Below are 12,482 nucleotides of genomic sequence, written 5' to 3' on the forward strand. Positions count from 1 at the left end.
GGAAACTGCAACAGGAGGAGGCAGCTCTGCCTCTCATTTGAGAGAGCATCAAAACACCATTACCAAGGAGAGATGGGAAGAGCAAAGACATCTCCTTTCTGGTGCTGAATACGGAGCCATGGCAGCTGGAGGAGCTGAAGGCATGGCAGGTGTAGAAGGCAAGACGCTGGTGGCTGGAGGAGGAGTTGCAGTGGGAGCAGCAGGAGCCATGAATGAAGAATTTTTAAGAGACTACTTCAATGACGTAAGCATATGACTTGGGAATAACAGTATTTTGATATTTACACTTGGTGTCATGCAATGCTGTTCATGTTATTACAAACACAGATGAGTACATATGTATATATAAATAGTCTTGATACAGTGGCTAGAGTTGTGTGCATGTGGAGTTGAGGGCATTAAGGATTTTTGGATTAGGCTTACACATAGGACTTGGAGCATGGCAATCCTCAGTCTTGTAGTACTGTGTGCTTACAAGGTCTCCCATGAGACACTTCTCTCGAGGGAGATACTTGGGAATGGGATCCAGAATATTCAGCCATGACCAAGGAACCCCTTGCCCAGGAAGAAGCCGTGAGAAAGATTATGTGGTATAAATCTCAAGGACTTACGGACACTAAACTGGCCTGTAGGGAGGTACCTATGAGTCATCGTGAGTCACAGCTACATTACATAACTTTATAGTGAAGCAGGCTTTTGAAAAATAAGCTGTAGGTGTCAAACGGTGGAGGGTGGGTCTGCATTTTCAAAGTAGCTGATGCAGTAAGTGATGCTGGACTTGTCTCTTTGCCCAGGACCTGGGTAAAGGGCCATGCATCAGAAGTGTATGCGGTGCGTGTTGCAATCTCCTTTCTGACTTTTTTTGTGTGTGTAACCTAACTGTTGCCCAATAGGCTATTCCTGCTCACTGCAGCTATTCCTCTTTGTGTAACACACGTCATTAGTCCTTAGGCTGGTGAGCCTTATCGTGGAAGCTTCACTTCCATATGCCAGGGAGTGTACAGGTTATCCCTCAATTCTACAAATAAAACACCTTCACACTAACAGCCTACAGCTGATTGATGATGCGGCTCTGCAGGGTCTCTGCAGTTTTGAATCCATATCTCAGGCCAGAGAAAGATTTGAGCTTAAGACATCTATATGTCTGCGAGTGCTCTAGCTACCAGTCTTCTGGGTGAACAGATGCAACAGTAGTAATTCTGCTTTCCTTCTGCTTCCGCTCTTTGAGCTTCCTAATATTAAGACATACTTTAAGCATAGATGCCCACTGAAGTCCTGCAGGAGGGCTTTGAAACTGTCATGCTAAAGTAACCTTTACAGCTTAGAATTAAAGAATGGTTTGGGTTAGAAAGGACCTTAAAGATCATCCAGTCCAACCCCCCTGCCATGGGCAGGGACACCTCCCACCAAACCAGATTGCTCAAGGCCACATCCAGTCTGGCCTTGAACACTTCCAGGGAGGGGGTATCCACAGCTTCCTTGGGCAACTGTCCAGTGCCTCACTACTCTGGGTAAAGAATTTCTTCCTAATATGTAATCTAAATCTACCCTCTTTCAGTTTGAAACAATTACCCCTTATCCTATCACTGCATGCACTTGTAAAATGTCTCTCTCCAGCTTTCCTGTAAGCAAACTTCTGGGAGGCTAAAATATCTCAGGAAATTAAAAATACGACAAACAAAAAAAAAACAACAAAACCCAGACAAGTTACTAAACCAAATAGTTTCAGATGTGCCCTGCTTTTTGTAGAAGTATTTCAGGTAATGTGTCTACTTCCAGGACCAAATGCAGATAAACATACAAAGTCAATTTGGTTCTGGATATGTACCACACTACACAGATGCCTGAGCTAATATACACTCCAGAAGTTCAAATGTGGCAGAAAGTGGTTCTGAGCATGAGCCAGCAACTGTATTGGGTAAAGCTGGTTCAAGGATTTGGCTGTCTTCACTTCTGGAACTGGAGCTGGTGCAAGCACTGGTATTTGTACTAGCACCAGCAACAACTCCATTGCAGATGCTGCTTTCAGACTGAGCTGGCCTTGGAAACACTATAGCCAGAACCTGTGAGCCCTCCTTGTTGCACAGTAGCCTGCATAGAGCCTAAAAATTTATATGCTGGACTGTGTTCCCATACTTACCAAGCCATTTAACTTTGTGGTTTGTTTGCTGTTGAGCTCCTTGGGTGTGATCCTGCAGGCTATGCTAGTGAAAAGGGCTGTGGCAGGTGATAGCATGTCAGCATGTACTCATTAAATGTGTGTTTAAACATTAGGATACTCTCAGGCATGGTTTGGACACTCTCCCACAAAAACCTGGTTAGAGGTGAAGTTCATTCACTGAACCAAAATAAAAGCAATCTCTTTGTGAAGATGAAGCAGTATCACAAACAGCACAGTGCCTGGTAGGAGAAGCAGCAGGTGATGATAGTACCCAAGGTTTTCAATTTAATCTGAGATTTTTCTTCTCATCAAGTATACTGTCAAGTTCAGACTAGTTAGCTCGAAGTAGCAAAAAGCACTAGAAGTCAAACAAAGCAAAAAACAGTTTTAGGTACTGCCCTCTCTTGGTTGACTCTTTTTGTGGGTTCAGTTAAATTTTCTTATTTTAACCTTTCTGACCAAGCATTCCTGATTTTCAAATTTATTAAGTCTAGAGCTGACATTAATGAATTTTTGCTTACTTTTGTTTTCTCTCTATAGAAAGCTGTCTCCTTTGCGGATGAAGATGAAGCCCAAGCTGCAAATGACTGTCTCCTGGTTTATTCCCAGGGAGAGTCAGGCTCCCCCCACGGCTCCATCGGCTGCTGCAGCTTTATTGACGGTGATCTTGACGACCACTTTCTTGATGACTTAGGAGACAAATTTAAGACTTTAGCAGAAATATGCATAGGCAGACACATCAACGTGAAAGATGGGAGCTCCAGGAATGAATCAGGTTTCGGTGTTGGTGACACAAAGTCGCGGTTCCTAGATCAGCAAAATGCTTCCAGCTCCGAACAAGCCTTTACCTCAGGCAGCCACTTCCAGTCCGCCCCATCAGTGCATGCCAGTGGTGGCACAGGAGAAGACAGAGTGTCCGAGGAGGTGGTCACTGAAACAACCTTTGCATCCTGCTCCAGGCAGCACGACACCCGGCCCCTCCCCACGGCTCACATGGACACCAATTTCACCGTGATGGAAACATCCTACTCTGCAGGGGCTCCTGCCCGCTCGGCCACTGTCTTGCTAGACCCTCAGTTTAAGGAGAATGTAGTGGTGACAGAGAGAGTGCTGGCACCCGCATCGAGCTTGCAGGGTATGGTGGAAGTCCCCAGTTTGCCGCATGGAAGTAATGTGGTGGTTACGGAGAGGATGGTGAAGTCGGAGGGCACGGGTGCAGGAGCCCTGATGGTTCAGGACCTCCCTGACTCCCAGTATGTCGTCGTGAGGGAGCGGGAGAGGGTCCTTGTGCCCGCTGCAGAGCAGGGCTCGCTCAGCTTCCCCAGTTTGGCGGAAGGTCGCGGCGTGGTGGTAAACGAAACAGTAGTGACAGCCTCGGGGATGCAGAGCAGAGCCGAACAGGCAGCAGGTGCCAGCCTGGGAAGAAAAGAGCACATGGTGCTCACAGACTCACTGCTTAATCAGGGAGGGTCCACCTTAGAGGGGCCACCTCCTGCCAGCACCACACTGAGCAAGTCTTCCAGAGTGACCAAATACAGCACAGTGCAGTACACTCGCTCATAGCCTGGCCTCTTGCAGGGGTGGCGGAGTCTGGTGCCCTCAGGTCAGCATTTGTCTTGCCTCGGGCTTTTTTTGAGACCCGAATTTGCTGGAGCTGTTAGAATGACATGGACTCACTTGCAATAGTGTGTATAAATAAAGAATATGACCAAGAAGTTAGTAAGAAAATCTGCTGTTATTTGGCAACAATGGCAGCAATGCTTTTGTAGTGGAAAGATGTGAGAAATACATTTTTTTCCTTGTTTGCTATTTTTGTAATTGCTTTTTATTATTCAGTTAGTGTAATAATACCAGGTAACCACAACTGCATAATTACAAAAAGGGGGGGGGGAGAAAGAAGTCTAAAATCTAGTGATGGATAGTAGTGTGCAAAGGACAAGTTAGGTTTCTGCGCTGCTGTTGAGTTTATCTACTGAAGTCCCCACTAAGGGGCATCAGTTCCTCATTTCATGTTTGCCATTACCTTGTGTGCCAGGGCAGCTCCCCCTGAGCTACAGCTGCAGATCTCTGCACCTTGGTGGACTGCTAAGAAATCTCTCGTTCCTGAGACGCCCAGGCCACCAAAGCCAGTATGTCCTCAGGGCAGTGGTGTGCTGATCTCCTGGAGAGACGTCACGACTTTGGTTTATCAGCGTGTGTACCATAAGCAATCAATACTTGCATATTAGCACGGAGCTAAAGAGAGCAAGTAGCAGAAAAGCAGAGAACTGCAATTTTTTTGGTACGTTGATGTAAAAATTCCGTTATTTGGTGTGGGTCTAGGCTGATGTGGGCAAGTAAGCATCGTATAGATTTTTCACTGGCTCCTAACTGGTCCTTTAATAATGTGTGATAAACAGCCAAAATTTACCTTAGCTTTAGAGCCAGACATTCAGTCAGTGGCTTTGCTAGCAAAGTTTATGGCCCTTAGACATCTGTAGGATCTGATTTACAAGTGCAATTAACTAAGTGATTTTTAATTCTGTGGACTCACAGATACAAGCACAGAAATGCATCTTGATATACATACATACATATGTGTATATATGTGTGTGTGTGTGAGGTTCTGTTGGCTCCAGTACCAAAGTTCAAGTGGCCTGTGTAGTGCAGCTTTCCTTAGCTCTGACAAGACAAGAGAAAGCTCCCTATAATTCTGCAACACTTAAAGTTACTTTTCTTTTCATGAAGTTTGTGTGGTAAAAGCAGAAGAGAATACTGTATACTGTTTGGCACTATGTATATATGCACGTATAAATATTTATTTTTATGCAGTTTGAAACACTTTAAAGTGAATTTTACAGCCATACACTCCGCATGTTCTGCCAGAGCAGAAAGAAGTGTTTTAGATTAGGTATTGGTACCATGTTTATCTCATACCTATAAAATCAGCAAAGCTGGCCAAGTGCTAATGCAAAGCCCCTGCACCTGCAGGGCTTTCTGGTTGCCTCCATCTGTACTGGAGTTGTTCTGCAGCTGACGTGTTATGTTTTCCACCGATACGTTTTGCCTCTAACTAGAAGTGCTTTCATTTTGATGATATTACTGATAAGGATGTAAAAAGTTGATTCAAAAACATGAACATAAAAAGTAGGAACTATGGCTATGCTCAACAGGGTGGATGGGCCATTACATTAAGTGGAGGAGTACTTCCAAGCAAATAAAACTACTCGTGTGATTGGACCTTTTGGTTATTTATCTCTTAAACTTCATTTTTTAAGTATGTGTATTTACTTTTAAGCAAGCATGCGGTTTTAAGTGGTCACTACTTTTTCCTGCAGTTAGAGAAATGAACTTATTTCTGATTTTTTTAATGGAGTATTTCTGTGGTTTTATGCAATCTCAAAATAAAAAAAACTCTGCTGTATTTTTTTTTAAATTCTTTGCTCAGTTTTAAGACAGCTACCGCATTAAAACACTGACTTTTCTACTACAAATAAAGTTTAAAGATAGAATGAGGATTGGGATTTCCTAAACAGCCTGAAGGAATATATGAAAGATACGGATGTAATAAAAGTTGGTGTCCTGTTAACTTTGCAAGACAGCAGTATCCCTTCCACAGATTTACTGGGCTTAGAGTGAAACTCTTTAAAATCACTTTATACTTCCAAACAGCATGGCATAAAATATTGACTCAGTTTTATAGTTGTAAAACATACAGTTGTTAACATCCAGAAGAGGATGTAAGAGTCAAGACTGTGTCACAGAAATCCTGACTTCCTTGTGTATTGTTTATATATAAACTTTTATTGAAGATGTGCAAGTGCTGTAAAGAGTCTATTTGAATCGATTTGTTAAGAGTGAATCTCCATTATTTGTCTGAGTTTGTACCAAGACTTCATGCTATCAGCTTGTGCTAATGCTGGCAGAACATCCATCAGATTAAGTAAGTCCATTCTAATGGAGCTGTGTTTTGTAAATGATAGTGGCTGGTGGGAGGAATGCACAGACCCAAACTAATGGGAACGCCTGGTTAGCATCTGACCACTAGATAACCCTGAGACTGGGACTAGCCCTAGACCCTTATCTTTATGAGATATGTCTCATTCTGACTTCAGAAGTACAAAGAAAGTCTGTAATTTTCTTATCTAAAAACAGAGCACGGTTATGCTGAAATACCAGTGTGACAGGCACTGTATTCACATTGCTCCTCTGTGATTTGTTTCTCCTGTGGATCCACACTAAGCATGTCAGACTCCATGAGTATGAATCAGCAAGCCCCAGCAAGGATGCGGCTGTCCCCAGCAGAAGGGCAAATGAAGGGCCTGTCCCAAACACCCACAAGCAAGTATTTCTTTTGGCATGTACTTGGAGCCAGTCTAGGTGTTGCAAGACAGGACGATCTCTTCCAGGCTGTATTCTTTCCTGGGAACGTGACCGTTGTCCACCATCAAAGGCTTGAACCTTATGGGGGTTATCAGCAGTAAATCAGTTTTTAAAAAGTTAAATAAATCAGCTCCTCTGCCCAGGAGAGTGATGGTGTTTATGGCCTTGAGGCATCCCAAAAATGCATCACACTGCTTGCACTGTGGTAGCAGAGCTACTGGCTGTCTCCTTTACTGGCCCCTTCTCCCACCTGATAGCCTTTGAGCTCCCTGTGAGCTCAAAGCACAGTGACAGCTATCTGCTTTTCCTGCCTTGTGGTTAGGAAAGCTGTCCTCTGCCTGGCACCAGTGCAGGCTTTCGAATGTGCTCCTCCAGCTGAACCAACTTGAGTGAAAATCAGGAGGGCAAAGAAAAAAAAAATCACATTTAGCGTGTGAGGACACATGGCTAGGCCAGACAGGGCCTCCAGGGGCTTAGAGAGGTAACTGCATGCTGTGCTTGAGCCCATGTTGAAGCAGACAAGCTAGAAAGTTCAGCCCCTACGTGCCTGAGGATCTGTATGTGCTCACTGCATCATGCAAAATTTGCCATCGCACCCCAAGCTGCAGGGCAGGCCCCCTACCAGATATGTTTTCATTGACACAACAGGCAAAATGGCTCCTGGCCACCTGGGCCTGTGTAGGCTTTGGCCCAGAGGCTGCAGCTTCCAAACGCGCGTACCCCAGCCCTGCCCACATCGACCTGGGCTGGAGCTTGGTGGTGGGGCTGGCACTGTGCCGTGTGTCATAGCTGGGGATGGTGGGGGGCAGAGCATGGCTAAGGATTCTGGATTTCTTGCCTTTCCTTGAGGGATTTGAATCGACTGCTCTCCCAGCCTGGGATGCTCCATGTGGGAGCAGACACTACTTCTGCCCCACAGTCCATACCTGTAGCTGAAGTACGTGGTCCGTTACAAAAGCTGCTGTGAATGGCAGAGTTTGCACGGATTCAAGGCACAGGTGCATGGCAAAGCAAGCCACTGAGGGTTACCAAATACACAGAAATGTCTTCCAGCTCTGGAGGAAGCTGATGGCTGAAGGTCCTGTTGGGAAGACCCTCTAACCTAGGCATCCAGTTATGGTGACTGATGATTATGGAATACAGGATGAGAAGGTCTCTTGGCATGATCCAGGAGAAGCTTGATGTCAAGGGAGAACAGGACAGCAGGCACCTGAGGCAAATGGACAGCAGATTAGGGAGGTGACTGGATGAGGAGAAACGTTGTGTTCTGCTCTCCCTGCAGACAGCAATCACTGAATAAAAACTAACGTGGGGCAGGGACCTGATTGCCAGATAAGCCCAGCCCTCCCATGAGAGTCTCTGCCAAGAAACAGCAGCACAAACATAGCTGTTGTGACCTTTGAACCACACAAAGAGGCTGCAGTCTCCAGCTCCCAGTTTCTCTGGGTGGCCTCACCTCAGAAGCTGACACTCCAGGTGGTTAGATTCCCAGCACATCCAAATGCTCAATATCTTGGCAGCTGAAAATCGAACTCAGGACCGCCGCGCCAAGAGAGGGAAGAGATGGCAATACAGTCTATGAAGAACGGATGCTGAAAGCTGTTCCCACAAGAAGTGCCAAAACTGGGCACTTTTGTTTAACCTCAGGTGCTGCCACACCATGTCCATGGTTCTCTGCTGACTGGCCTGCCATGAAGGACAACTGCCTGGGCAGTACCAAGTGCTGGAGGATCTCAGGTTTTGCAGCCCAAGAGAATATGGACAGAATACGTTGTACCATTAGTTGGTACCAGTGGCCCATGCTATCTTCCTCACCACACCACGTCTTTATTTCTACAGCCAGAAAAAACACCAAAGCAGGCAAAGCTGCAGATGTAATTCTGAAGCAGAGTAGGGCTGGGCAGCTTCTCCCCAATTGCATGGCAGGGAAGTAGTGGTGTGGAAAGGCCGCCCTCATTTTTACAGCTCCCTGTTCACTGAGGCTGTAATAAAGAAGGTATGAGGGTAGGGGTCGCAGCTGAATATTGTATTTTTATTTAATGCTAAGCAAATTTTTTGAATTGTCAAATGCTGAGGGAAACCTTCTATCATTAGCTGGGGAAGCCCAGGGAGAGAGGGATTCGCACTGTGCAGATGTTCCCTCTAGTTACTTCATGATTTTGTTACTGAAATGGGTGTACAAAGTGATAGCACTGGGTTTAAAATTGTCCTGAAACTCATTCCTTTTAAATATATGACAGTGTCTTCAGCCAAATGGTGGGAATGCCTCCAGAAGGTGCTGTGGACATGCTGGGGGGAAAACTGCATGGCAAACAGTTTGTTCTGCAGGGTGCGGGGGGCAGTAGGGTTTATAGCCCTCCCACCTCAGCTCCAAGCTGGTTTCTGACCTACAATTCAAATGTTTCATCAGAGTATTTCTCTTAGATCTCTTATCTCTAGCAAATAAAACCTAGAAATGAGATGTCACCTCCCAGTGATTAAGCAACAAACTGCATTGATTCCCCAGCTAACGTTTATCCAAGGTCTTTGAAGCGTGGCTAAAGTTTAAACGCTGGGGGAGCGTAGGAGTTTTAGAGAACAGTGCTGGTACCAACTGATGGGTCTCCTTCAGGCCTGGAATCCAGCCTCCCGAAGCACCCAATTACCCTTCTCCTGCCAGGGATGGGGTATGTGGGAGCAGCTGTGGGACACAGAATGGTTGTGGGTGCTGAGTTGCTGGGACTAGCTCGGTGGCAGCGACCTGGACAGCAGGAGGACATGGGCTGCAACAGTGCCCTGGGCTGGGTACCAGGGGCAGAGCTGCCATAGCCTCCCTGGGAGACCTCCAGCCTGGCTGATTGCCTTCCTCACTACCTTTGATTTCTTCCCTTTGTGAAAAACTCCTCTCTAATGTAAGGCAGGTTTCTTTTCCTAATCTGCAAGCATTACCAGTTACTTTTTCATCCTTTCCTAAGAAGAAAACTAGAAGCAGAGCTTCCAAGGAGAAAGAACTATGTACTTACAGCATCAGCTTTTATATGGAGCCAAATCATGTCTCCCAGATGATACATTGCACCTGATGTAACTCACATCCAACAACACAGCTAGTGCTGACAGGGACAGACTTACTCTGTGTGCAGGAGTGCTCGCCTTTTTGCCATTTATCATCCCATGATACACCTAATGCTTTTGTCCTGTAGCCAGCAAGCTTGACTTTTGCAACAGCAGGAAAGACAAAGCCTCTCCCGCTCCTTTTGAATCTGGACCTTAGAGAGATACTGTCAAAATAATAGATCTGTTAAGGAAAAAGCTGCCTTTGTTTTGTTCCTGTAAGCCAGATGTGGGAGAGTTGAAATACAGATCCATAAAAATATTTAATTTTCTATAGTCCTGGCAACTTGGAGAGGGAATGTTCCTCCTTCCTACACTCTGCCTCACTGGAATAAAATACTTTTCCCTAACACAAACAAACCAAACCATATCAGAGCCATTCAGAGTTCTTTATGAGGTTTTTCAGGCATCTCTTAAAACAAAGAAACAAGCAAATTAGACTTAGTATTAGATGGGTAAATGTCTGCTTGCTCCCTAAATGCCCCAGATACCCTGCTCAAGGTTAGGTACCACCCTAATGGGTGGTGCTAGTGGAATTAATAGTTGAGCTTACTGCACTTTGGATAAATGGCTGTCAGCTGGGGCAGATGAAGCCCAGACTACAGCAGATAAACAGCTGGAGCAGATCTCCAGGATGTGTCCTGAACAGGGGGTGGAGGATCATTCTCACACCCCTGCTCTTCAAACTAATGAGCATTTAAAAGATTTTATACTATGTGAAACAAGTCCAAGCAGAATGACTTTACAGCATCCTTGAAGCTGATAGTTAGGATGCTCTTACCAAAGATAAGAAAGATAGACTGGAACAGAATGCAGGTCTTCTCTCACGAAAATTTCCCTTGTAACTTGAATAGAGCCACCACCATTGTAAACTCTGCTAAGTATTCTGGCTCACTCCGTGCATGTGTAACTCTGTTACTTCTTAAGATTAGTTCAAAATACTTGTGAGACCTTCAGAATCAAATGTTTATGAAACATAAAGTTTGAAAAATAAAAATCTTACCTGCCTTTAAATCCACAATCCTTCCCACTGTGTTCTCCTTTGTAATCCAAGAAAATTCTTGCAAACTGGTTTAAAGTTAAAAGAAGACATAAGTACCTTGTACCTGTTGACCATAACACAGTATTAGGAGCTGGAAAAGCAACTACAGTAAAATTGGATTCATAAATTAATCCAGGTTAGTTCAGAAGTCCAGTTAGCTGTTCAAGGATTAATGAAGTCTTTTAAGGGAGATATTTAAGCAAATGTTCTGTCAAAACATTCAAGACCCTCACTAACCTAATTAGAAGAGATATTTCTGTGTATAATTTACCAAAGATCTCACCATTTAATTGTGATCCCTTTCCTACAAATCCCACTGGGATTCTAGTGCAGTCTGGCATACCACTGTACTGGTTTTGGCTGAGATAGAGTTAATGTACTTCATAGTAGCTCTTATGGTGCTATGTTTTGGATTTGTCACCAAAAGAGTGCTGATAACACAGGGATGTGTTTGTTATTGCTGAACAGTGCTTGCACAGCATCAAGGCCTTTTCTGTTACTCATATTGCTCTGCCAGCAAGCAGACTGGGGTTGGGCAAGAATTCGGGAGGGGACACAGCCAGGACAGTACACCCACAGTGTCAAAATCAAAAAAAAGGCAGAATATTATGCTGTCCCAAAGTGTCTTTACTTATTTTTATGATTTCCTATTCAGGTTTTTCACTGAGGAGTATTCTGCTGTATGACAAAGCAAAAAGAAGAATATTAAAGCACATGAACAGAACAGAAATATTCTTGATGTGATCTGGTGTGAGGAGCAACAAAATAATTGGAGGTAGAAAGTTTCGTCTTTCTGCTGTAAACACGATTTTAGGCTCCTGAAAGCTGATTTATTGCATCAGCTGAAGTTTGAGATTAGCAGAAAAGGACAACGTGACACAATATGGGATGATGCAGAAGAAGAAGTGAAGCTGTTATTTTAAAAATTTTCTGGAAGAGAGTGTGCTGAACGTACCACTCAGCCTGAGCTTACAAAATTATCTGCTATGTGTTAGAGAGAAATAATCTGTGAGGAATGTTTGCTGCACCGGGAGGAATGTGCACCACAAATAAAGCAGCATTTTAGTACCACTAGGGTTCGCTTCAGCCATAGCCTCCTTCGGAAAGCCCTGCCCCTCAGATAACCCCTCTTTGCTGCTCTCCCACATCCACCTTTTTCTGCCATGCTCTATAGCCAGATTAAGGGATCAAGAGGAGCCGCGATACTCCGCTGTGCCACCCACTCAGAGCTTTTTTTGTTTAGAGGAGTTGGAGTTTGACAATATCTACCCATCTGAGTGCATTGTTTGTTTGCAGAGCATTAGGAAAGAAACCCGGGTTTTCAAAGGGAGGGGAAATCCCTCTTCAGCATTCTTTTTCCTTTGCTTTCCTTGGTGACAGAATGATTTTTAGGTGTTCTTGTTATGGCTGGTTCTGTCTACCACAACAGATAAGCTTCCAAATCACAGCGACAGAGGAACGGCAGGCATTTTCCCTGATGTCCTCGAAAAGAGAATTGCTTTATTATATTCATTAACAACCAGCTGCACCCTGAGAGGCACCCAAGGTGTCAACCATTTCTTGAAGCAGAACCATTAAACCTTTCCTTCTAAATATAAAGAAAGTATCTTGGTGAAAAAAAACCCAGGGGCGGGAGGAGGCAGCCAGAGGATGCCGGCGACCACCAGGGGGCAGCCTGCGGCCGCGAATGTCCCCTGCCTTCCAGCGGTGACCGGGGGACGCGGAGGGGCTCAGCCGAGCCGGGGGTGGGCAGGGTAAAAAAATAAAAAAATTTTTAAAAAATTTAAAAATAAAATAAAATAAAATTTAAAAATAAACTAAAATAAA

The 12,482-nt window shown here is 44.6% G+C and overlaps 1 protein-coding gene across 1 annotated transcript in view; it reads left to right on the plus strand.

The window, feature by feature from the left end:
* Positions 1–3,724, plus strand: part of LOC104536870 (desmoglein-2-like) — a gene marked incomplete at its 5' end in the record, with an annotated part of 6,309 nt that extends 2,585 nt beyond the window's left edge. The window contains 2 exons of the mRNA XM_010179605.1: positions 1–244; positions 2,702–3,724. The exon at positions 1–244 is cut by the window's left edge and continues 3 nt beyond it. Coding sequence (XP_010177907.1) covers positions 1–244; positions 2,702–3,724 — 1,267 coding nt within the window. The remainder of the gene's footprint in view (positions 245–2,701) is intronic.
* Positions 3,725–12,482: the final 8,758 nt, after the last annotated feature.

Source organism: Mesitornis unicolor, unplaced genomic scaffold, assembly GCF_000695765.1.
Source record: "Mesitornis unicolor isolate BGI_N332 unplaced genomic scaffold, ASM69576v1 scaffold24262, whole genome shotgun sequence".
Classification (NCBI taxonomy): Eukaryota; Metazoa; Chordata; class Aves; order Mesitornithiformes; family Mesitornithidae; genus Mesitornis; species Mesitornis unicolor.